We start from the raw sequence: 22,820 nt of genomic DNA on the forward strand, positions 1-22,820 counted from the left end.
GGTGATCCTGGACACCTTTCAGCCTGTTACGCCTGACACTGTCTCCAGGGCGCTTGACCGCTGTCGTGCCACCACCTCCTCTTTGGACCCTTGCCCGGCCTGGCTAATCAAAGCAGCCAGGCCGCTAACAACGGAGTGGGCCACGGCTATAATAAATGGGTCTCTCCTTGAGGGCAGATTTCCATCTGCCCTGAAGGACACACTCATTAGGCCCATCAGGAAGAAACCTAGTTTGGCGGCGGACGAAATTGGCAACTACAGGCCCGTCGCCAATGTTTCTTTCCTTAGCAAGGTAGTCGAGAGGGTGGTGGCCGACCAGCTTCAAGCACTCCTGGATGAAACAGATGCCCTGGATCCATTCCAGTCGGGCTTCAGGCCGTGCCACGGCACAGAAACGGCTTTGGTCGCCCTGTGTGATGACCTATTGAGGGAGGCCGATAGGGGCAAAGTGTCCCTGTTGGTCCTCCTCGATATCTCAGCGGCCTTTGATACCATTGACCACGGTATCCTCCTGGGGAGGCTCTCCGAGTTGGGAATAGGTGGCCTGGCATTGTCCTGGCTCCGTTCCTTCTTGGAGGACCGCCCCCAGAGAGTTCAGCTTGGGGAGAGAGTCTCGGCCCCGTGGAGCCTCAATTGTGGGGTTCCACAGGGGTCGATTATCTCCCCAATGCTATTTAACATCTATATGAGGCCGCTGGGTGGGGTCATCAGGGGGTGTGGTGCTTCGTGTCACCAGTATGCGGACGACACGCAGCTCTACATCTCCTTTTTGCCAACTGCAGGAGAAGCCATCCTGTGCCTTCAGCGCTGCCTGGGGACTATACTGGAGTGGATGCAGGAGAACGGGCTTAGGCTGAACCCGGACAAGACGGAAGTACTGAGGGTGGGCCCTCCCACAGTTGGGGATTTGGGAAACTCCCTCTCTTTTGGGGGGGTGACTCTCCCTGCAAAGGACGGTGTACGCAGCTTGGGGATCCATCTGGACCCGGTGCTCTCCATGGAGTCACAGGTGGCGTCGGTGGTCCGCACCGCCTTTTTTCACCTCAGGCGGATAGCCCAGCTGCGGCCCTACCTGGATGTGGGGGCGCTCACCATCTTAGTACACACGCTCGTAATCTCAAGATTAGACCACTGTAATGCGCTCTACGTGGGGCTTCCTTTGAGGTTGCTGCGGAAATTACAGGTGGTGCAGAATGCGGCGGCCAGATTACTCAGTGGAGTGAAAAAATTCCAACATATTTCGCCCACTCTGGCCGCATTGCATTGGCTGCCCATCAGGTTCCGCATCGACTTCAAAGTGTTAACGCTTACGTATAAAGCCCTAAACGGTTTAGGGCCTTGATACCTGGCGGAACGCCTACTCCCACCAAGTTCTACCCGGGTCACACGGGCGAGCCAGGAGGTGAGGCTGAGGAGCTTAACGCCGAGGGAGGCCCGAAAAGAGAAAACAAGAAATAGGGCCTTCTCGGCGGTGGCTCCTCGCCTTTGGAATAACTTACCTCCTGGCATTCGCGGAGCTCCCTCGCTGGGCACCTTTAAGAACCTATTAAAGACTTGGATGTTTCGGCAGGCCTTCTCTCCAGATTACTTTTGATTTTCTTCTCTCCTTTATTGTTCCCCTATTTTTAATTGTTGTTGTAATTAGGCTGTTTTATGTTATTGTATTTTATCTCTGTTGTTGGCCGCCTAGAGTAGTCCACCACGACTAGATAGGCGGGATATAAATAAAATAAATAAATAAATAAATAAAGGAGATCATATTTACATCAAAGGCAGCACTTCTGATTAGAGATTTATTGCACAGAGAAATTAATAATTGTAGTAATCATCCAGAAATGTAATATAATCACTTCATGATGTTCCAATGGCTTTCAATTAATGACAGTACACAGGGAAAGGAAGAGACCTTGTAATTCCATGTAGCACACATGACCGAGAGAAGAATGTGGGTATGTGCATATGGGATTTTAAATGAGTTCAGGCATAACCATTTCCCATTCACAAGTGCTCTCAAATTTATTTACAAAGTAACAACCATTTCTAATTTCATATCAAAAAGAAACAGAGTGAATTTTCTTTTATATTCACCTACCTCAGTGGATGCCATTCTGTCCCTTCAGCGCTGTCTGGAGCCTGTGCTGCAATGGATGCAGCTGAATGGGCTGAGGTTGAACCCGGACAAGACAGAGGTATTGAGGGTGGGCGGCCTCTGCATTAGCTGTTGGGGAAACTCCCTCTCTTTTGGGAGGGATGACTCTCACCGCAAAAAGTGTGGTGCAGAGCTTAGGGATACATCTGGACCTGGCGCTCACCATGGAAACCCAGGTGGCATCTGCGGCCCGTTCAGCCTATTTCCATCTGTGGTGGATTGCCCAGCTCTGACCCTATCTTGATGGTGGGGCTCTCACCACTCTCGTCCATGCTCTTGCAATCTCGAGATTAGACCACTGTAATGCGCTCTACATGGGGCTACCTTTGGAATTGATGCGGAGACTTCAAATGGTGCAGAATGCAGTGGCCAGACTCTTTAGAGCCTCGTGGCGCAGTGGTTAAACCACTGTACTGCAGCCAAAACTGTGCTCACGACCTGGGGTTCATTCCCAGGTAGCCGGCTCAAGGTTGACTCAGCCTTCTATCCTTCCGAGGTGGGTGAAATGAGTACCCAGTTCGCTGGGGGGGGGGGCAATGTGTAGCCTGCATAATTAACTTGTAAACCACCCAGAGAGTGCTTGAAGCGCTATGGGGTGGTATATAAGCAGCACACTTTGCTTTGCTTTGCTTAGTGGGGTGAGAAAATACCAGCATTTCTCTCCCACTCTGGCTGCCTTGCATTGACTGCCCATTCGCTTCTGCATTGACTTCAAAGTGTTGATGATGACATATAAAGCCCTAAACGGTTTAGATCCTTGATACCTGGCAGATCGCCTTCTAACACTTAGATCTACCCAAATTACTCGGCATAGCCAGGTGGGACGGTTGAGGGGCCTAACGCCGAAAGAGGCCCAGAAAGAAAGAACATGAAACCGGGCCTTCTCAGCAGTGGCCCCTCGGCTCTGCAATAACCTCCCATCAGTGATCCACATGGCTCCCTCACTGGGTGTTTTTAAGAGCCAATTAAAAATTTGGCTCTTTAGGCAGGCCTTCCCTCCTGTCAATACTTGATGTTATGTTTATTATAATTTTCTGTTTTCCCATCTTGAACATTACTAAGCGTTACTAATCACTATTGTTTTGAATTGTTTTAAACTGTTTTAGTTTACAATGTTTAATGGAACCTGCCCGGAGTAGACTTTGTCTAAAAGGGTGGGATAGAAATCTAATAAGTAAGTAAGTAAGTAAGTAAGTAAGTAAGTAAGTAAGTAAGTAAGTAAGTAAGTAAGTAAGTAAGTAAGTAAGTAAGTAAGTAAGTAAGTAAGTAAGTAAGTAAGTAAGTAAGTAAGTAAGTAAGTAAGTAATAAGTAAGTAAAGATAGATAGATAGATAGATAGATAGATAGATAGATAGATAGATAGAGAGAGAGAGAGAGAGAGAGAGAGAGAGAGAGAGAGAGAGAGAGATTCTGGGCAATGTGTCCAACTGTGTACATTAACATGACAAATGTGGGATTCTCAGCTGGGAGTCGGGGCAAACCTGCAGACACCTGAGCTATTCACATGACCTCATCAAAACCAGGGAGATTCTGCTGCCATTCATATCAATTATTTTGCTGCCTCTTCTGCTTCGCCTCTAGCATCGCTTTAACAAACAGATGGTTGCCACCAAAAGAGGATTTTCATTTTGACAACTTTTGCCCACTGGTTATCTCATTTATCACAAAATACTCATGTTTGGGTCTTTTGTGGTGGTGGTGGGGGTATTTTAGGAAATAGATTTCATGTTTGTTTTCTGTGGCATCTAACCAAATTAAAGTGAATGGTTGGATTGCCTCTTGGAGGTCAAGGTTATTAACTGTTGATACAGAAAGAGCATCAAAATGCCCTCTTTTCTGAAGAGCAAGTAGGCATTTGTCCAGAGCACGAAAATTTTTACTCTTCCTATTACACCTCCATGCATCAAGGCCACTGGCTTTGCCTGAAGGGGATTTCTGGGAACTTTAAGGTAAAGGCAAAGGTTCCCCTAGACATTTAGTCCAGTTGTGTCCGACTCTGGGGACACATCCCCGTCTCCAAGCCGCAGAGCCAGCATTTGTCCATAGGCAGTTTCCGTGGTCACGTGGCCAGCGCAACTAGACACGGAATGCCATTACCTTCCCACCTTGGTGGTACCTATTTATCTACCTGCATTTACATGCTTTCGAACGGCTAGGTTGGCAGGAGCTGGGACAAGCGACGGGAGCTCACTCTGTTGAGTGGATTAGATCTTACGACTGCTGGTCTTCTGACCTTGCAGCACAGAGGCTTCTGCGGTTTGACCCGCAGTGCCACCACATCCCTTCTGGGAACTTTAGTTCAAAACTTTAATTCTTTTGAATTCTAAAAGAGGGAAGGCAGCTGGTGCCCTTTTGCAACCTGTGAGAAACAGCAGTGTATGTGTATTTATTAAATAAACAGAGAGAAGGGGCAGGCAACTAGGGCTCTACAGAAACATATGTGTTCCAAATTGCCTTCAAAAAAAATGGCAATGTCTCTGCATTTTCTGAAATGACCTTCCAAACCATAATAGACCTTATCTGTTACATTTGACTCAAGCATTTGTTCTATTTGTACGAACCTCTGAGAATGCCTTTAGCAACAATAGGCAGGGATGTCAGTCCTCTGAGCCAGTCCAGATCCTCCCAGTTGATTGATGGATCAATGGCTTCTGCCACATAAACAGACAGGCCACTGTCTTCTCCGTATCCTTTCTCAGACGAAAAGGCCAGATCGTTTGTTTCGAAATTTTTCATCCTGAAATTTGGTGGAGAAAATAACTTTCAGAAAACAATATTACAACTCCATAAAGCTTGAGCTTCTTTAAAACGACAACAACAACAACACCCTCTAACAAATAGGTCTCCTTGCTGGGAGAAAGGTGGCATATAAATAAAACAAAATAAACTAACAAATAAATAAATAGGCCGACATCTACTGATTGCTGTGTGGTGTGAAAAAAAATGTGCATCAAGTACATATAACTGGGACAGGAAATAGGCCCTCAGGAGGGGTTACGTTCTTCTCAGAAAGAAGTGCTTCTTCACTTAATGAAAAATCTGTGGGATCACTGCCACTAAAGAGCGTTGCCAGCTCAACAGCATCCCATTCCCTGAAATTTCAAGACCAAAACCTGAAACCAGGGATGGCTCCTTGTGATGTTTCATAGGATGAGATCTCTGCGATGAAGTCTCATGAGTTGTGACATTAGGGCTCCAGCTCTCTCCCCAATCTTCTTCCCTTGCTCCTACCTTTTCAGGGCATTGGCATTGTGCAAGCAACACACACACACACACACACACACACACACACACACACACACACACACACACACACACACACACACACACACACACACACACACACACACAGAGGGTATATGACAAAAACGTACTCCAGGGATTATAGTCTAAAGCAATGTCTTCACTCAAGAGTCAGGGGGTTAGAGTGCATCCTTCTTGCCCATCAATCAAATCCTTATTCAATGTGCCATGGCTGAGCTACCTCTGTTTGGGAGGAAGGGGAAGCTCAAGATTCTCTCACACATACAGGGGCAAGAGCTCAGCAAACTACGTTTCTGGACTACAACTTAATTTGACTTTTTCTATTGTTATGTTTTGTGAATTTATTTAAAGTGTTATTTGTTTTTTACCATGTTGTGAGCCACCCAAAGTGGCCTTGGCAGCCAGATGGGCAGTACAGAAGATGGATGGATGGATGGATGGATGGATGGATGGATGGATGGATGGATGGATGGACGGATGGACGGATGGACGGATGGACGGATGGACGGATGGACGGATGGATGCCTGACCAGCAAGCCCAGAACCACTTTAAAGATGTTGAGTAATTAAGAGCATTTTGTAAAGTTTATCTGAAACTGGTTGTTGTGGGTTTTTCGGGCTCTTTGGCCATGTTCTGAAGGTTGTTCTTCCTGACGTTTCACCAGTCTCTGTGGCCGGCATCTTCAGAGGTATTTATAGCTGTGGGAATGGCTTTTTTTTCGGGAGATAGGGTGATTAGCATGTTTTTGTTGTGATGAGGGAGGGGGCAGAGAGAGATATTATCCGTCACTGTGGTTGATGGGTGTCGTTAGCTGGTCTTATTTGTGAAATGATCTCTGGCCCTTGTGGCTGAGTAAGAGTTCGTTGACCTTTTGAAGGATGTTTTAATCTGGAAAAATAAGCAGTAGCTGAACATGCCCTAAAACAATCTGGACATGAAATTCTATTTCAAAATACTGAAGTACTGGACAACACCAGCAATCTGTATGTTAGACTGCACAGGGAGGCCATTGAAATCCATAAACATAAACAAAACTTCAACAGGAAAGAAGAATGCCTGAAACTAAACCCGACCTGGCGGCCCATTCTGAAAAATACAACCTGCAAAAGGTCAACAAACTCTTACTCAGCCACAAGGGCCAAAGATCATTTCACAAAAAGACCAGCTAACGACACCCATCAACCACAGTGACAGATAATCTCTCCCTCTCCCCCTCCCTCATCACAACAAAAACATAATCACCCTATCTCCTGAAAAAAGACAAAAAGCCGTTCCCACAGCTATAAATACTATCCAACAAACACCAACAGAGCGTGGACACAGTTCCTACTCCAGTCATCTGAAGATGCCGGCCACAGAGATTGGCGAAACGTTAGGAAGAACAACCTTCAGAACACGGCCAGAGAGCCCGAAAAACCCACAACAACCATTAGATCCTGGCCTGGAAAGCCTTCGCGAATACATTTATCTGAAACTGTTTATATTGCTGAAGGTAAAATTATCCTTAATCTGGATGGAGGGGACAAAAGAGTCAGAATTAAATAAAGTCATGCTGAGTTGCTAACTGGTACTGCAGGGCCATGGTGTTTAAGGCTGTGATTTGAACAGAGCTGTTGAACAATGCTGGGAGGTGATAGATGCCCATAAATACCTGAGATGCGGAGGAAGCTGAAACCTGTTGCGGATGTCATCAAAGCGCTTCCCAAGAAAGGGTGTGTCCACGGTCACAAAGATGCCTTTATATCCTGCTTTCTCTGCACGCTGCACCAAGGACTTGGTGACCTCACGATCCTTATAAATATAGAGCTGGAGCCATCGAGTGCCTTCTGGAGCTGCCACGGCAACTTCTTCAATGGATGATGTGGCCCATGAGCTCAGCATCATTCCAGTCCCCATTGATCTGCAAGCTGAAAAGTAGAAAGTGTCTGCCCACAAGGCGCAAGTATCCAGCAAAGAATTGAGCCTTACAAGCTTTTTCAGGTTAAAGAGGCTCCCCTGATATTTTATAATCGCCTTGTAACTTTATACAACATAATACTGTCAAAGACGTCCACAAGAAGGTTCTCAGGCAAGGGAAAGCAGCATGGTGATGGTGATGCACAATGCAGCACGTGCTACTACAACCCGTCTGAGTACTTTCTGTGTCTATGTACACATACGTTTCGATCTTTAGCATCACGTTCAAGAGCATCTGGAAGTCCATGGACAGTGGGAAGAAGAGCCTCAGAACATGGAATGTTACAGCACAAATACAGAACACAATCAGCAACCCCAAACTCTGGCAAACATTTATACCATGCAAAGGACTTCAAAAAGAAACACTTCACAAACGGAGACATGGCAACCTAGACAAACACACACAATACTTAAGAATATGCTGACATTTTCTGATATTATTGCCCTTATAAAATTGGCAACACAACACAGTTTCTCTGGAAAGGGAGCCCCAGGGGCTAGAGCTGTGGTTCTTAACCTTGGGTAACCCAAGTGTTCTTGGACTGCTATTCCCAGAAGCTGTGCTAGCCAGGGTTTCTGGGAGTTGCAGTCCAAGAGCACCTGGATTATCCAAGGTTGGGAACCACTAGTCTAGAAGGATCTCCCAACTGCTTCAGCTTGGCAACGTTGTTGAAGACCAATAGAGAACAGCAGTGGGGTTTGCAGGAATTACCTTTGGCAGAGGGAGGAGAAACTGTTGTGATGAGGGTTGAGAATTTTGGAGGTGTCTGGGTTGTATTTTATTTTTCCACTTTGTTACTAGCCACATCTTATATCAGCTAACATAAAAGAAGTTTTGCATTCCTTGAATTTACAACTGTACAAATGTTCTTTTGGAACTCTCACTTTGTGTTATGAAAGGAGGACTGGTCGTTTCAGAGGACAGGCCTACAATTTCTGGTAGATCCTGGCCTTCCAAGGTAGGTAACTCTGGTCCTGATAATGTCTATTCTAGATTTACTTCTATGTCGTTTCCCAGGGAGTGGATCTCATGTCCAGAATATATCTTTCTGTATGCAGCTGATATCTTGGTTCCCTCCAAACCACTGATTTTTACTGCTGCTACAGTCAACTTCCCAGTTGCACCTCCACATTTCTCTACAAAAAGGCAATACACCATAAAACTAAATAATGACAGACTACACTGCAGGGTAGTTGCATACCACTAACTCCCCATAATTTAATGGATATACAGTAACAACATTGAGATGCTTTACACATCTAGTATAATCCACAGTCTCAACCACAGTTCTCCTTCCTATGATATAGGTATAATAATGATGGAATTTATGCAAAAGACCTTTTTCATGCAATCATATTTCGCCAGCTTTATATTATTATTTCATTGCTGGAGTGTGCAAATTTTGTAAGAATCTGATCAGTCTGTTGCCCGAAGGAATTTTTCCACTAGAAAAATGCAGAAAATCGGAAATTGGCAGCTGGATTCTTGATAGAAGCAGTTATTCTAAACACTTTGCTGACAAGCTCAACATGAATCCATCTGGATACATTGCAATAATTAAATACATTCTGGAAGAGAAGAGAAGGTCTACAGCTATTATATCTCATTTCTACCTTGCTTTGTAGCACTGGAAAACAATTCTTTCTACTACTGAATGCTGGATCACTTCACAATTCAAGGGTGACCCATTGGTTGCCCTTGCCTTGATCAACACTTAACAGCAACCCAGAATTCTAATTAAGTATCTCTTAGCTCCAGACAAGTTGGAAATTGCAGCACACTGGAAAGGCCCTAGGGGCCCAACAAATAAAGGGGGCTGGATAAAATATGGAAAATTATTCTTGTAGGAAAAGCTCACTCATACTGTGCAAATGCTGAAAGGCTATGGAAACAATGATGCACTGCAGGAATACAACATCCTTTCCTTCTGTTTGTTAATGAGTGTGTGTCTCTGCATGGCCTTCCTGTAGACTAAGAAAAGCTCCAGGGGAAAAAAAAAAGAATTTTCAAGACTTAAAGCTACATGCGAAACCCAACTGGAGCAGACCCACTGAATCAGTGTGATAGATACAAGTGTTGACTTATCATTTGGTCATTGAGTCTACTCTAAATCCAGCTGACACTCGCAGTTGGATTCAAGTAAAAGATTCTTAGCGGGCATTTTATCCTGACAAATTCAGTTCTCTTTCCGTTAAGATCGCATTTGCAAAGAAAAGATCCTCTCCTGTAAGTGTGTACTTTCAATGGTTGCTTTTATATGGGTTTTATATTTACTGCTTTGCAGTTTTATTAGATTCTTGTGCTTCTGCCTGTATATAGTTTCAGGTCATTCTACTGTTTACCGGAGGCCTAAATCCAATTGCTGGTCCCAACTAGAGTGGACCCATTAAATCACTTGTTGCGCGATTAGCTGCTGCTAGATAGCTCAGTGGTTTAGGTATCTGGTTGGGAGTTTGATTCCCCACTGTGCCTCCCTGAGAGGGGTTAGACTTGATAAGTTCCCTTCCAGTTCTGCAGTTTTAATGTAAGGAGGAGGAGGAAAAACATAAATCTCATTAATCCAGAGGGTCTACTCTGATCAACACTTAGATTGAGACTTAAGTGTTTTTAATGCTTTTATTGTTGTATGTCACTTTGGGGTCATCTTAATTTTCCAGGTACAATTGTGTTTTAGATTTTAGTACTGATATATTTTTGAACAGGCCAACAACAGAGATGTACTAATATTCATCTAGCATTTCCCTGTAAATAAACTCGTGGCTGTTAACACATGGAATAACTCTGGAGCCATAAATAAGAGACACCCACAACATCATGCTAGTAATCAACATTCCCCCCAAAAAAGCCCTTTTTATTATTTTTGCTGGTTTGTGTCAACTTATATTTTATATAAAATATTGATATTTTACATTTATGTTTTCGAATTCACACCCAGTTGACTTAGACATGTAGCTACAAACAGAACTCCTCCATTTCTTTCTTATACATGGCAGAGCGCTTTCTTCCGCCTAGCTCTACCTGTATCACCCGTTCCAGTCAGACCGGGTGACTGAGGGGCCTAATGCCAAGAGAGGTCTGAAGGGAAAAAAATAAAAATCGGGCCTTCTCGGCAGTGGCCCCTTGCCTCTGGAACAACTTACCTGCAGAGAGCCTCCTGGCCCTCTTGCTGAGGGCCTTCAAGACCAATCTGAAGACATGGCTATACAGACAGGCCTTCCCTACAGCCTGCACCTAGCATATTTATTTCTCTTTTCCTCTTTTTCTTTATCCATCTTGGATTCTGTGATTAATTCAGATTTTACCTTTAGTTTATTTTTTATGCTTCATATAAACCGCCCAGAGTAGACACATTCTAGATGGGCAGTATATAAGTTTAATAAATAAATAGTATAAATAAAAATAAATGTATGTGCGTATGTTCTTTACATGACTTAAAATGACTATAACTGGCATGAAATTGCCAAGTCCTGACACATGTCTTGTGTGCCTTGCCTGTAAATGTCCAAATGCGCTGAAGATGACCAGCCTGGTGGTAGCAGCGGTAGCAGCAGCACACCTAGGGAAATCTCTAAACTGGCAGAAGTATAAAAACTCTTTGAGGGAGTGGAAAAATAAGGATGATGGCAAACCCACCCGGTGAGATTTGAACAGGTTGGGAGGGGGTATAAAATGCTGAAGATGGTTGTGGAAAACAGTGGGAATTAAGGACAGCAGGAATGGAATTAAGACTTCTGGAAGGCAGGCATCTTGAAGAAGAGCCCTTGACACTGCAGCCATGTGTTATGCATCTCACTTCTCAGTGCCTATCAGCCACAAAACCTAAATGCAGTCTCTACAACAGAATACCTCTATCGTAACAGTGACTTAAGGAAAAAGTCCTGCCATATACATGGTCATCAACTGCTGAAAGCAGAACCCTGGACTGTCACAGGATGAAACAGAAATTCCCCTCTAGGACTGTCAACAAGATTCCAGCCTTAGAATAGAGAGGTCCAAACTAAGATCCCCTCCATTTCCAAAGAATGCCCAGGCATAACCCAAGTACCACCTCCAGCGGCTTCCTTCCAAGGGTGAAAATTCTAACCGGGGATGGAGAAGTCTGCCAAGTTTTGATTTCTCGGGCATTCAGATGTTTTAAACCCAAGATTCTTTCCATCCTGAATATGCCACTTGTCCATTTCAGTAACTTTTTCAAAAATGAGCAGAAATCCCTCCCACATAACTACACTAGACAAATTGAAAAGGATGGAAAAGGCCAAGATGTATTTGCTTACTGTAGACATATTATTGTAGACATATTAACTATAAGAGATCTCTCTAATTGAGCACTAACATGGGTGAATATCTACTAAGTGAAATCCATTCATGGAGAGGGGCCTATCCTGCATGAAGCCATTTTTTTGGTAGATTCCTCACATCAAGCTCATCGGACGATGGTAAGCCGTTGCCAGACCAACCACTGTGTGCCTAATGCACTGCGGTTGTCTTTGCCTTCATATAACACTCAAGTACTGGTGATCTCTAAGACTGATTACTGTAAAGCTCTCTAGGTGGGGCTGCCCTTGAGCCTGGCCCGGAGATTGCAGGAGGTACAGAATGTGGCAGCCCAACTGATGTCAGGTGTGAACAAGTTTGATCCAATTTCTCAGGTTCTGCCTTGCCTGCCTTGGTGTTCTGGTTGTTTTCTGGGCCAGGTTCAAGGTTCTGGTTCAGTGGTCTGGGGACACGCTATCTGTCGGAGTGCCATTTCCTCAGAACACCAGTCCATCCCATTCATTCTTCTTAGGCCTTGCTTCTTTGGGTTGCCACACCAGAAACGGTGTCTTCTCGGTCGTAGCCCCATCCTTATGGAATGAGCCTCCTGCTAGAAGTATACCAGGCCTCCTCCTCCCCATCCTTTAAGAGGACATTAAAGACCATTCTCTTTTGGAAAGCATATAAGGACATCCTCGTTTAAGTCAATTTATATTTATGTTCTCTGTTTCCACCCTTATTTGGATTTTACTGTGATGTATGGTTTATTTGTGGGGTGTAAATTTTTATTTTTGTGGGGTTTGTTTAGAGTAGTCATCAGCATTAAGCGAATCAGCCTATAACTATAATAAACAAAGAAACGGACCGTACAAGGGCTCTCCAGCTTCCCATCTCAGCCTTGACATATTTAAAAGTGTCAGCCTTCCAGTGCATGAAACACAGCAGGCCCTGCGCATTTTGTGTTTCCTCACTCAAGTCCTTCTTTAAAGCGGCACCAGGACACCCATCTGCCTCGCTTGTTTGAGCTCCCAATCTTGGCTATAACTCACAAAAAAAAAAAAGAAATAGCAGAACAGAAATAACAAATTAAGCGAAGGAGGTAGATCTATCCTAGGCAGGAACAGGTTTTCCAAGAATGATGGCCGGTGGGCCCCGCAATAATGGCAAGTGAAAGAGAACACGCCAGGAGGTGCAGGAAAGAGAAGCAAGGGCATGAGGAAAGACCAGGTCAGAGGATGGAGATGACGGACCTTCTGGGAAGAGGACATCGTGATCCCAACGTGGAAAACATCAGGACACACACCCAAAGGAAAGAAATATGGCAACCCCCATGTTCGGGCATATTTATTGAATCCTTTGATGACTCTCAGTGCTAGTCTACAGTCATTTACGCCACCCGAGAAGTCAGGATTTGCCTGGTAGAAAAGCGAAGACTTCACCATAGGATGAATGAGTATAACTCGGACTCAAGTTCTCCAGGACAAGCACAGTGGAGTATATTAAGAGATACTACCACCCACAACAAACACTCATTCATCCTGCTTCTCACAGAAAAAAATTTGCCTGAAACTCCGGAAAGCTTCTGCCAATTCATGTCAACCACACTGGCCAACACTCTCCTTCAGCAGAAGGCCATTTCTTGTATTGAATAACCACCAGAACTGATCCAAGGACTACAACATTTTACCGGAATCTGCCACATAACGGCAACCAGCCCACACAATCAGTATATTTCTGGCATTGCATTCATGCATGGAGCGGCAGCAAATGGAACTGCTTCAGCAGCATACATGTGGTAATGTTGGCCGTGGCGATGGAGCATTATTCTCCTGTGTATTTCCAGCTCTTTTTATCCCAGTCATTCAAATACAGTACCCCACTTGCAAATATACTCGTCTTTAAGCATCTTTTGTCACCCTGCTGGGCAGGGAACGTACAACTGATTCAACCAGAACTCTCTCTCCCAAATGATCTTCATTATTGCAAAGAGGATGATAATAAATGAATAGGCTTTCCGTTTATATTAAAGGTATTAGAGCGCCACCCTGTGGAATGTCTGCTTAATAACAGCAAATCCTCAGCTAATTTACTTCCTAAATAACCATGGATTCCCTCCATCCCTGATACGTGGCTGAGCAAATGAGTAAGACACACCTACCCATTGGGTCTCTCCAACTTCCATCTGAGGTAAACTAAGCTGTCCCTAACCCATCTTTCTGTGGAACCTCTCTTATGCTGACAGCGGTGACTTCCAAGTGCTTTCAGCAGAGGTGTGGTTAGCTTTAGATGAAGTGGAAAAAAAGTTTGGTGTCCATCCTGCATCTTCAGCTTTTGAAAAGGTCCTCTCACCAATCGTAACTCTGGGAACCACTCTACATACAGCCTATCAACTATCTTCCCTGCGAGGGTAGAATGCCCAGGGCAGGAACACAAAGTGTTTAGACCCAGTTCTAATGTTAAATGTGTCTCGGAGGCTCTCTCTTTGCTTCTCACCAGACCCCTGATGAGATTCGCCCATGGGGAATCTCACTTTGAAGTTATAACAGCTGTCTCTCAGCTTCCAGTGGACAATTAGGCAGGAGGGCAGGCACAGAAAACATCAGCAGGAATTCACAGGGCTTTTGGCTGGACCTCCTCCCCTTTCTTTCACTCTTGCTCTGGGGTACGGGACTCCTCCTGGCTGCAAACCATTAAAGGATCAGCAAAGGTGGGACCAGGAAGGAAACAAGGAACAGGGCAGTTGTAGGCTGGAATGCGACTTTTGCATTGCAATTAACATGAAGAGTGAACTCCCAAATCTATCCACAGTTCCTGTGAGAACACCGTTTGTAATTTCAGACATAATAGAGTCTGTGAATCAAATTGTGACAAAGCTGAATTATTCTGATTCAGCTCTCCAATGTAGCCACACCGTGACGCAACTCATCTGGGTGAAGGCAGAGAAGCAGCACTGGAAGCAAGAAGAGTTAGCATGCAAGGCAACCAGATATTGTTGGGCTTCTACTTACAGCAAGTACCACTACAACATCAAACTATAGTGGAAGCAGACTAGGAGTGTGAAGAATAGTCACTTAATTCCTTGCTTTTATTGAGTTAGGCTGTCTTGACATGACGGAACACCTCAACAAGGAATTTCCAAGTCCTCGGAAATACCTTACTTGCAGAGCAGGAGCAGAACAAGAAGGACTCCCCCCACCCCTTGAGGTTTGTACAGTTGTTCCAAAACGACTCTGGACTAAACCATTATCCTTTCCTTTTGCACGTGGAGATGTATGTGGGATGTAAGCAAATAGTTTTGATGTTTTTAATTAAAGACAAAGTGTGTGAAGGGAAGAGAAGGTGTGTGGTATATCTGAAGTCAAAGCACCAGGAGCTAAAAGGGCTAATTCTGCGCCTCCCCTCCGATTAGAACGTTTGTTTTCAAAAAATGAAGCAGACATGAAGTGAGCTACAAACATACTTTAGTACTTTCTCATTCATGGGGAAACAAACACTACAGTAGTGGATAGAAAGGTGAAAGTTTGTTTGTGTGTGTGTGTCAGAGAGAGAGAGAGAGAGAGGAGACAATACATGTAACATAACACACAAGGTGTCAACCTGAGCACTAATTTACCTTCTAAAATGTCAACGTTGACATATTTGGTCAGTTATAACAAAACTACATTTTAAGCAAGTCACAGACTCGCACTCATGGCACATTGGCTTCAGATGGCCACTAGAGGGAGCCAGCTGATTAGGCGCTTGAACTTCTTATCTGTCTCAAGTTCAAAAAAGGCTTGGAGGTTTTAAAAAGAGATTCCTAACCTCTCACAAGAAGAAGCTCGCCTTTCAAGTCAGCTCAACCCTTCATCATGCTGGGCATTACAGAGCTGAGAGTGAGGATGACAAAGTAACAGAACATTTCCAAAATCATGGCTTTCCATGTTTGACCTATGTTTTAAAATGAAGTCTCCAACTTTGTAGAATGAGCTCAGGGTAACAGATATCAGGTTTTACCTCAGGTGATGCAGAATTAGGGCACAGTGACATTATCTTGAAATAAATCAGATGATGGACAGAGTTTTTGATTTCAGTTTAAAGTCATGTGGTAATCACATTTTTTTTCTGGTTCAGCATGTATGCCCTCTTGGGAAAATGTTTAATGTTTTTAAAGTGTCTGTCGGTTGAGGGGGGGATACATGGGCTTTTAGAAACTTTGCATTTGAGGCTTTGTCCTGTTTCCACTATCCATCCTCATGCTGACTTCCTCTCACAGCCACTATCTGCCATGGTGTTCTTTTTATTTTTATTTTTTAATCTTGCAATCTGCATAGCACTAGTACAGGATGACAGATGAAAAAAAAGGAGGGAAACACAGAGGTAGGGATGAAATTGTCTACAGACATTTATTAGACTTATGAAGGAGGGAGATACATATACTTTCTCTCTCTCTCTCTCTCTCTCTCTCTCTCACACACACACACACACACACACACACACACACACACACACACACACACACACACACACACACACACACACACACAGGGGGATGGAGAAGGAGAGGGAGAACAGAACCACTAGTTGGGGCTGAAACTGACCAGATATATTTTGAGTAGATTAGCAGCTCTAAGATTTCAAAGGAGAGACACAAATACACACAGGGGACAGAGAAGGAAAGGGAGCACAGAAGGAACACTAGTGAGTAGCAAACCCCACAGACACAATTTATGCCAACACACACATTAACGTATACCAAGACAACTGAACATAAATTAATTTCACAAGTGATTTAAAATGACCCTCTCATAGCCAAGTAAATTACCTTGCTTTCAAAACAAACATGCTTCCCAAGCAAAACAATCCATGCTTCCATGTGTGGCATGCAGTCACCCTTTTAAAAATTAATTTCAAACATGCTAAATCTGGTTCAAATACAGTTTCCACCCCGTGTAACTGCGCTCTTAATTGTCCTTCTCAGTATTGGTGGCCAAAGGGCTTCCAATCACATATGACACCCCTCGATTGCCAGGGCTCAGTAATTAGCCACTGTTTGAAAGATTTTACTACCTACTTTCTTCCCCTGCTCCCCAATAGTGTACAAGGAACACATGGGTTTTTTTCTTGACTATTGGACTATCGAAGATTCCCTGAATAGCTGCTTAGAGGACTATCCACAACCAAGCAAAGACATGTACCATTGACCAAGCAAAACTGTAGTGAACTGAGAATAACATCTTCTTCCAATCATTAGCTAGTACTTCTCACTTGACTCTGACTGACTTACTTAGTGTATAAACTAAATTTATTTGCACTTGTCTGATATAGGTTTTTCCATGATTCACGTTCCCAACCAGAAATAAGTCACTTGCTTCAATGTAGGGAAGGATATGAGGTGCTGAGTGATGGGCATTCCTTGGCCATCAAGATTTGGAATGAAAATTAAATCTACATCCCTTTAAGTTAGACTTGAAACCTGTTTGCCTGAGCTGATTGTACAAATTGGGAATTCTATATTGGAATATACTTTCATAGAATCATTGAATAATGAAGTCAGAAGGGGCCTATAAGGCCATCGAGTCCAACCCCCTGCTCAGTGCAGGAATACAAATCAAAAGATCTCTGCCAGGTGCTTGTCAAACTTTCTCTTTAATGCCTGCAGTGTTGGAGCACTCACCACCTCGCGAGGTAATCAGTTCCATTGCCGTACTATTCTAACAGTTAAGAACTTTTTTCCTGATATACAACTTTAAACGAGGAGAGCCTGGTTCTTAAATTGGCAATGAATTTTTCAACTTTAGGCTTCTACCATATTACCCCTAGCTCTGTGGCACCTATCCTGATGAAGATTCTTGCAGGGCTTGAAAGTTATCTTCTATCAGTGACATTTTAGTAGTCTGATAAAAGTATCGCCCATCCCTATTTTCAGATGGTGAAAAAGAACCACGTTTCCCCCTCTTTTTTAAAGAAAAAATCCTGTAGCTGAAGTAGCCAGATGAAGAGGCCAAATGAAGCAAAATTTATATTACCTTTCAGGATGCTTTGGACTGTATAAGGACAGAGCAGAGCTATCCTGACCTAGCTTTCTTTTTGAGGAAAAGGGAAAGAAAATCTACCATTTTATATCAGTTGGAGAAAACAACAATCTTGCATGCAGCCTAACACAGTATTTCAATGGGAAGGAGGCTTCCCAGTCTAATGTAACTACTGTATGCTTTGCTACTAATTAATTAACAAAGTCCCCAGGCTTGAGGCAAGACCCCCACTACCTCTTCCTGTTCATTTCCTTCTGTTGTTTTGTTTGTCTTTCTCTCTCCTTCCTGACCTCCAAACATGCAGCAAGTGTGGAGGACATTCTTCCACATGGCGGAGACTCCATTTTTCTTTCCTTTTATTCTTCTGAGTGTAAATGAAGTTTCACAACTATAAGTAAAGAGTTTTCTCTTTCTCTATTTTAGCTACTTGTGGAGTGATTTTATTTGCAAAGGGCTAGTCACCATGAGAAAAAAAGGAGGTTGCTGAGGGGAAGCTGGGGCTTTTAGCTTTTCTCCTTCATGCTCCCCCTTTGTTGCAGCTGGCTTTTTGTACTTTATGCTCTGCTAATTAAAAGGAATCAACCAAAACTTCCTTCAAGAATATTCCCACCACCAAGCCCAAAGATCTCTGTTTATAATGCCAGCAGCATCAGAATGAAACATAAGTTGAATATTGACTTTAAAAAAAAATAAATTCAAAGGCTTTCATCTGCCTAAAATAATCACTATCCTCCTTAAGTGCCAAAGTCTTCTAACCTATCCCCGTTTAAATACTCTGCCTTGCTCTCTGTAGGCTCATTAGTATGTAAAACCCATCTTGAATCTGGGGTTGAAGTAAGTGTGACTGGATACTTCAGATGCAGAACATTTGAAGCAATACTACTTCTGGGGAGCACCAGCAGGCACTGAATTATATGTTTTTTTTAGATTAGACAATTCCCCAATTAGAAACAAGCCCTCTTGTTTCTAATTAGGGAATCATCTAATTTAAAGACATTGAGAGTCATTATGTTACAAATTGAAAACCCTGTTCTTCTATTAAGCTTCTCTGTGAGAGATTGTACAAGTATATACTCCACTTGGTTAGACATGCTGCTGTTTCTTGTTCCGTGACAGAAAAACAACTGGGGTTAAAAGAATATATCAGTGTATCTCCTATAATATGCTGGTTCTCAATCCGGTCCTTAGATACTAGCAATTTGGGTTGGAGTGGGGGAGATCTTCTTCAATTGGCTTAAAACTAAGATACAGTAAGCCAATTGAAGAAGATCTCCCCCACTCCAACCCAAATTGCTAGTATCTAAGGACTGGATTGAGAACCAGCATAATATAGGAGATACACTAATGGACCACAACTTAGGGAATCTTAGTTCAGTTTTCTACTTGCCCATGGAAACTCACTATAGGGTAGCAATGGTAAAACCAGTCCTCAGATATCTCACATATCTTGAAAACCATGTTGCCAAATCAGAATCGGCTTAAAGGTAAAGGTTCCCCTTGACATTTTTAGTCCAGTCGTGTCCGACTCTAGGGGGCGGTGCTCATCCTGTTTTCAAGCCATAGAGCCAGTGCTTGTCCGAAGACAGTTTCCGTTGCCACGTGGCCAGCATGACTAGGGAACACTGTTTTACCTTTCCACCGAAGTGGTACCTATTTATCTTCTCGCACTTGCATGCTTTTGAACTGCTAGGTTGGCGAGGAGCTGGGACAAAGCGACAGGAGCTCACACCGTCACGTGGATTCGATCTTACGACTGCTGGTCTTCTGATCATGCAGCACAGGCTTCAACGGTTTAGCCCACAGCACCACCACGTCCCGACTTATAGCAACCTTAATAGAGCTTTCAAGGTAAGTGGTTTTATCAGTGCCCGAGTGAGTTTCCAGGGCTGAATGGGGAATCAAACCCAGGCCTCCTACATCTTAATCCATCACTCTATTGACTATGCCACACTGGGTATCCCCCTAAAAACATTGTCATGATCATCTTAAGTCAGATGCAACTTGACAACAGATAAAACACCAGGGCCTGGTTACATGAATGCTAATTCTGTTATGCACCCTTCATCCAAGGAACTTGGGCTGGCACACTGATATTCTGTTTATCCTCATGCTCATCCTGCCAGCTGGCTGGATAGCTCAGTAAGTTGGGTCCATGGCTGCAGAGGCCAGAGGTGTGATTCCACACCATTTGGTTTTTCTCCTGGGCAAGCTGCACAGTTTCAGAGCACCCCAGAAGAAAGAAACAGTAGAATACTTCTAAGGACTCTGTTCCTAGAAAACCCTGGGCAACCTGTGTGCAGTTAACTTTTTTGCTGTTGCATGTCTCCGGGAATGTATAATTGAGGACTCACAGTGGTAATGGATTCTATGGCAGTGTATAGATATAGGCAACAATGCCTTACTCTAAAATAACAGATAGCAAATATCTGGAAACTTCCCCAACCTCAAGCTACACTTGATAACCTTTCAAGTTAAGAAGTGATACACCTGATACTCAGTGATGGTCTGACTCTCTGTATGGCTGAGTATGGAACTCTCAGGTGAAACTGAAAAACTATCCATGTCATTCATCATGCTTCCCAGTTTGCTTACAGCTAAAATATAAATCAGCCCTGAGTGCTCACTGGAAGGACAGATCCTGAAGCTGAGGCTCCAATACTTTGGCCATCTCACGAGAAGAGAAGATTCCCTGGAAAAGCCCCTGATGTTGGGAAAGTGTGAAGGCAAGAGGAGAAAGGGATGACAGAGGATGAGATGGTTGGAGAGTGTCACAGAAGTTACCAACATGAATTTGACACAACTCCGGGAGGCAGTGGAAGACAGGAGGGCCTGGCGTGCTCTGGTCCATGGGGTCACAAAGAGTTGGACATGACTTAATGACTAAACAACAAACAAAGAGTAAAGCAGAGTGAATATAAAAGTGGGAGCAACTGAACACACAAACACCAGAACCTGAAGAACTAGCTGAACTATTCATGCCAGAGGTGTCCCTTGGGAGCTGTATTTACACATGAACTTCTCTGTCTGTGGTGAAGACCTGAACATAGCTGTATGGTGAGGCTGACAAGCAGGTCCCATCTGCAGCAGCTACTCAGGTCAGCTGGTTGGTCCCTCCCCCTGCCATCCTGCTCAGCTGTGGCAGAGCCCCTCCCATCCTTGTGTGAAGTCATAATGCTTCCTTATATGGGCTGAAACTTAGCTGTGTTTTCTGAAACACAAAAGATAGCTTTCCTTTTAGATTGATTTTTGCTTCCAACCATTTGACAATGGTATACATATCTACTGCTGAGTCTTCCACAAACTCTATGCACTCTTTATTAGGAAGGAAAGAGGAGAAGGGGACGACAGAGGACAAGATGGCTGGACAGTATCATTGAAGCTACCAACATGAATTTAACCCAACTCTGGGAGGCAGTGGAAGACAGGAGGGCCTGGCGTGCTCTGGTCCATGAGGTCATGAAGAGTCGGACATGACTTAACGACTAAACAACAACAAAAATATTAAATATTTTCTATGTGATGATGTTGACATTCTGTCAACCTCTGGGGCATGTTCTGGCATTTCTCACCTCCCTGTCTTCTCCTATCTCATATTGTTCTCCATTTTCATATCCATGCACATATTCAGAGGAGGTGGCAGAATAAGGACATTTTTTGAATTAAGGATGTCTTTACTTGAACAAAGCCACTGCCTTTAGACATGCTTTTAGCAACATTGCAGGAGGTGGCAGTAAACGGGAAACAAACACAGATAAATATTTTTAAGTCCACAATGGATATTAAAGGAACAGCAGAAACTGCCAGGACTATGATGTGGAAAGCAAGAACTACTCATCTCTTAAAATGTATGGAAACCCAGGACAGTCTAGAACCTGGTCACGCAAGGAACTGGATTACTTGGAAGTCACTTCATCGGCTGTGGACTGGAGCTGCCAGAACTACAGTGAACCAAAGAATATGCCTTTTTCACACTGACACAGTTCTCTATGAGTGCAGGGAAGAACAGATAACACCACACCTATGTCAGTGTACTCTATGCCCCTCAACATGTACATAGGAAAGTTGACGTTAGTCTCCCCAAATGTTCTTAACGCTGCCCATCGTTGGGTGAAAAGCACCTGATATATGTGTTAATAGTACTATAGTGTTTCTGACATAAACAAAGAAAGAAATATTTGCTCCCCAACTGCCTTTTGAAATTCTCCACCCTATTTCTGGGAAGTGATCCTGGAAGATAAGTTCTCCAAGGAAGGGAGAAATTATCCTACAGTTTTTCAGATATGGAGACTAAAAGCTTTGCTCTTTTTCACTCCAAATATTTTCTCCCCCCCTTTTTTGTTTTTTGGCACACTGGCACTGCAACTGTGCCAGTGGTCACCATTTTGCTTCCTTTGTAATGGCCTCTACGTAGAGGCCTTCTTGGTTCTGGTAGTGGTGATGGTGGTGGTGGAGCTGGCAGCGACAAGGAGTCAAAAAACCATGAGAAAAAGGAGGAGGAGAAAAATGTTGAAAATAATTCTATAAAATGGTCTTGTATTTCTGTGGGAGTTAAAAAAATGAAGACTCTATCAAACAGTTCAGTTTGGATTTCCAATAGGTTCATGGTGGTTTGTGGTTTGTAGCTAACCATAGATCATCACCAGCCACCATCTCTAATTCTGAGCAAACTTTTTTAAAAAACATGTTATTAGTTTTTCAATCTATCTACATTCAATTCTTGCTTGTTAAACATTGTGCTACATGGTTTGCTTATAATTATTTGTTTTTTTGCATCTTGGTGTCTTCTTAGTTGTCCCTTTAAAATCTATACATTTTTTAAACATTTAAACCATTCATGTGTGTATTTTAGTATACAATATTGGTTTCTATCATAATATTGCTTTCATTGTATACATCATGTTCTCAAAAATCTAATAACATACCTAATAAAAGTAAATCCAGTTCCAAATCTATATAATTTTGAGGTGATTTAATTGGCAAACTTTATATTTTATACCAATAATAACTGAGTAGGTTCCTAACAAATAATAGATGTTATCTAAAGCATTTTATACAGATTTTCTTTATATAATTGTTTAGCTATTTCTATCTCCACATTTTCTACCATCCATATCAATATCATATCTACTGTATATTCATAAAGTACTATTTGTTTTGCCCCATCCTTATATCTAGCTTCAA

The 22,820-nt window shown here is 43.3% G+C and overlaps 1 protein-coding gene across 5 annotated transcripts in view; it reads right to left on the reverse strand.

The window, feature by feature from the left end:
• Window positions 1-22,820, reverse strand: part of HAO1 (hydroxyacid oxidase 1) — a 62,634-nt gene that overhangs the window by 20,961 nt on the left and 18,853 nt on the right. For all 5 annotated transcript variants that reach the window (XM_073003108.2, XM_073003116.2, XM_078388891.1 and 2 more), the window contains 2 exons: window positions 7,066-7,321; window positions 4,711-4,886 (listed from right to left, as the gene is read on the reverse strand). In XM_073003108.2, coding sequence (XP_072859209.2) covers window positions 4,711-4,886; window positions 7,066-7,321 — 432 coding nt within the window. The remainder of the gene's footprint in view (window positions 1-4,710; window positions 4,887-7,065; window positions 7,322-22,820) is intronic.

This window comes from Pogona vitticeps, chromosome 1 (genome assembly GCF_051106095.1).
Source record: "Pogona vitticeps strain Pit_001003342236 chromosome 1, PviZW2.1, whole genome shotgun sequence".
Taxonomy (NCBI): domain Eukaryota; kingdom Metazoa; phylum Chordata; class Lepidosauria; order Squamata; family Agamidae; genus Pogona; species Pogona vitticeps.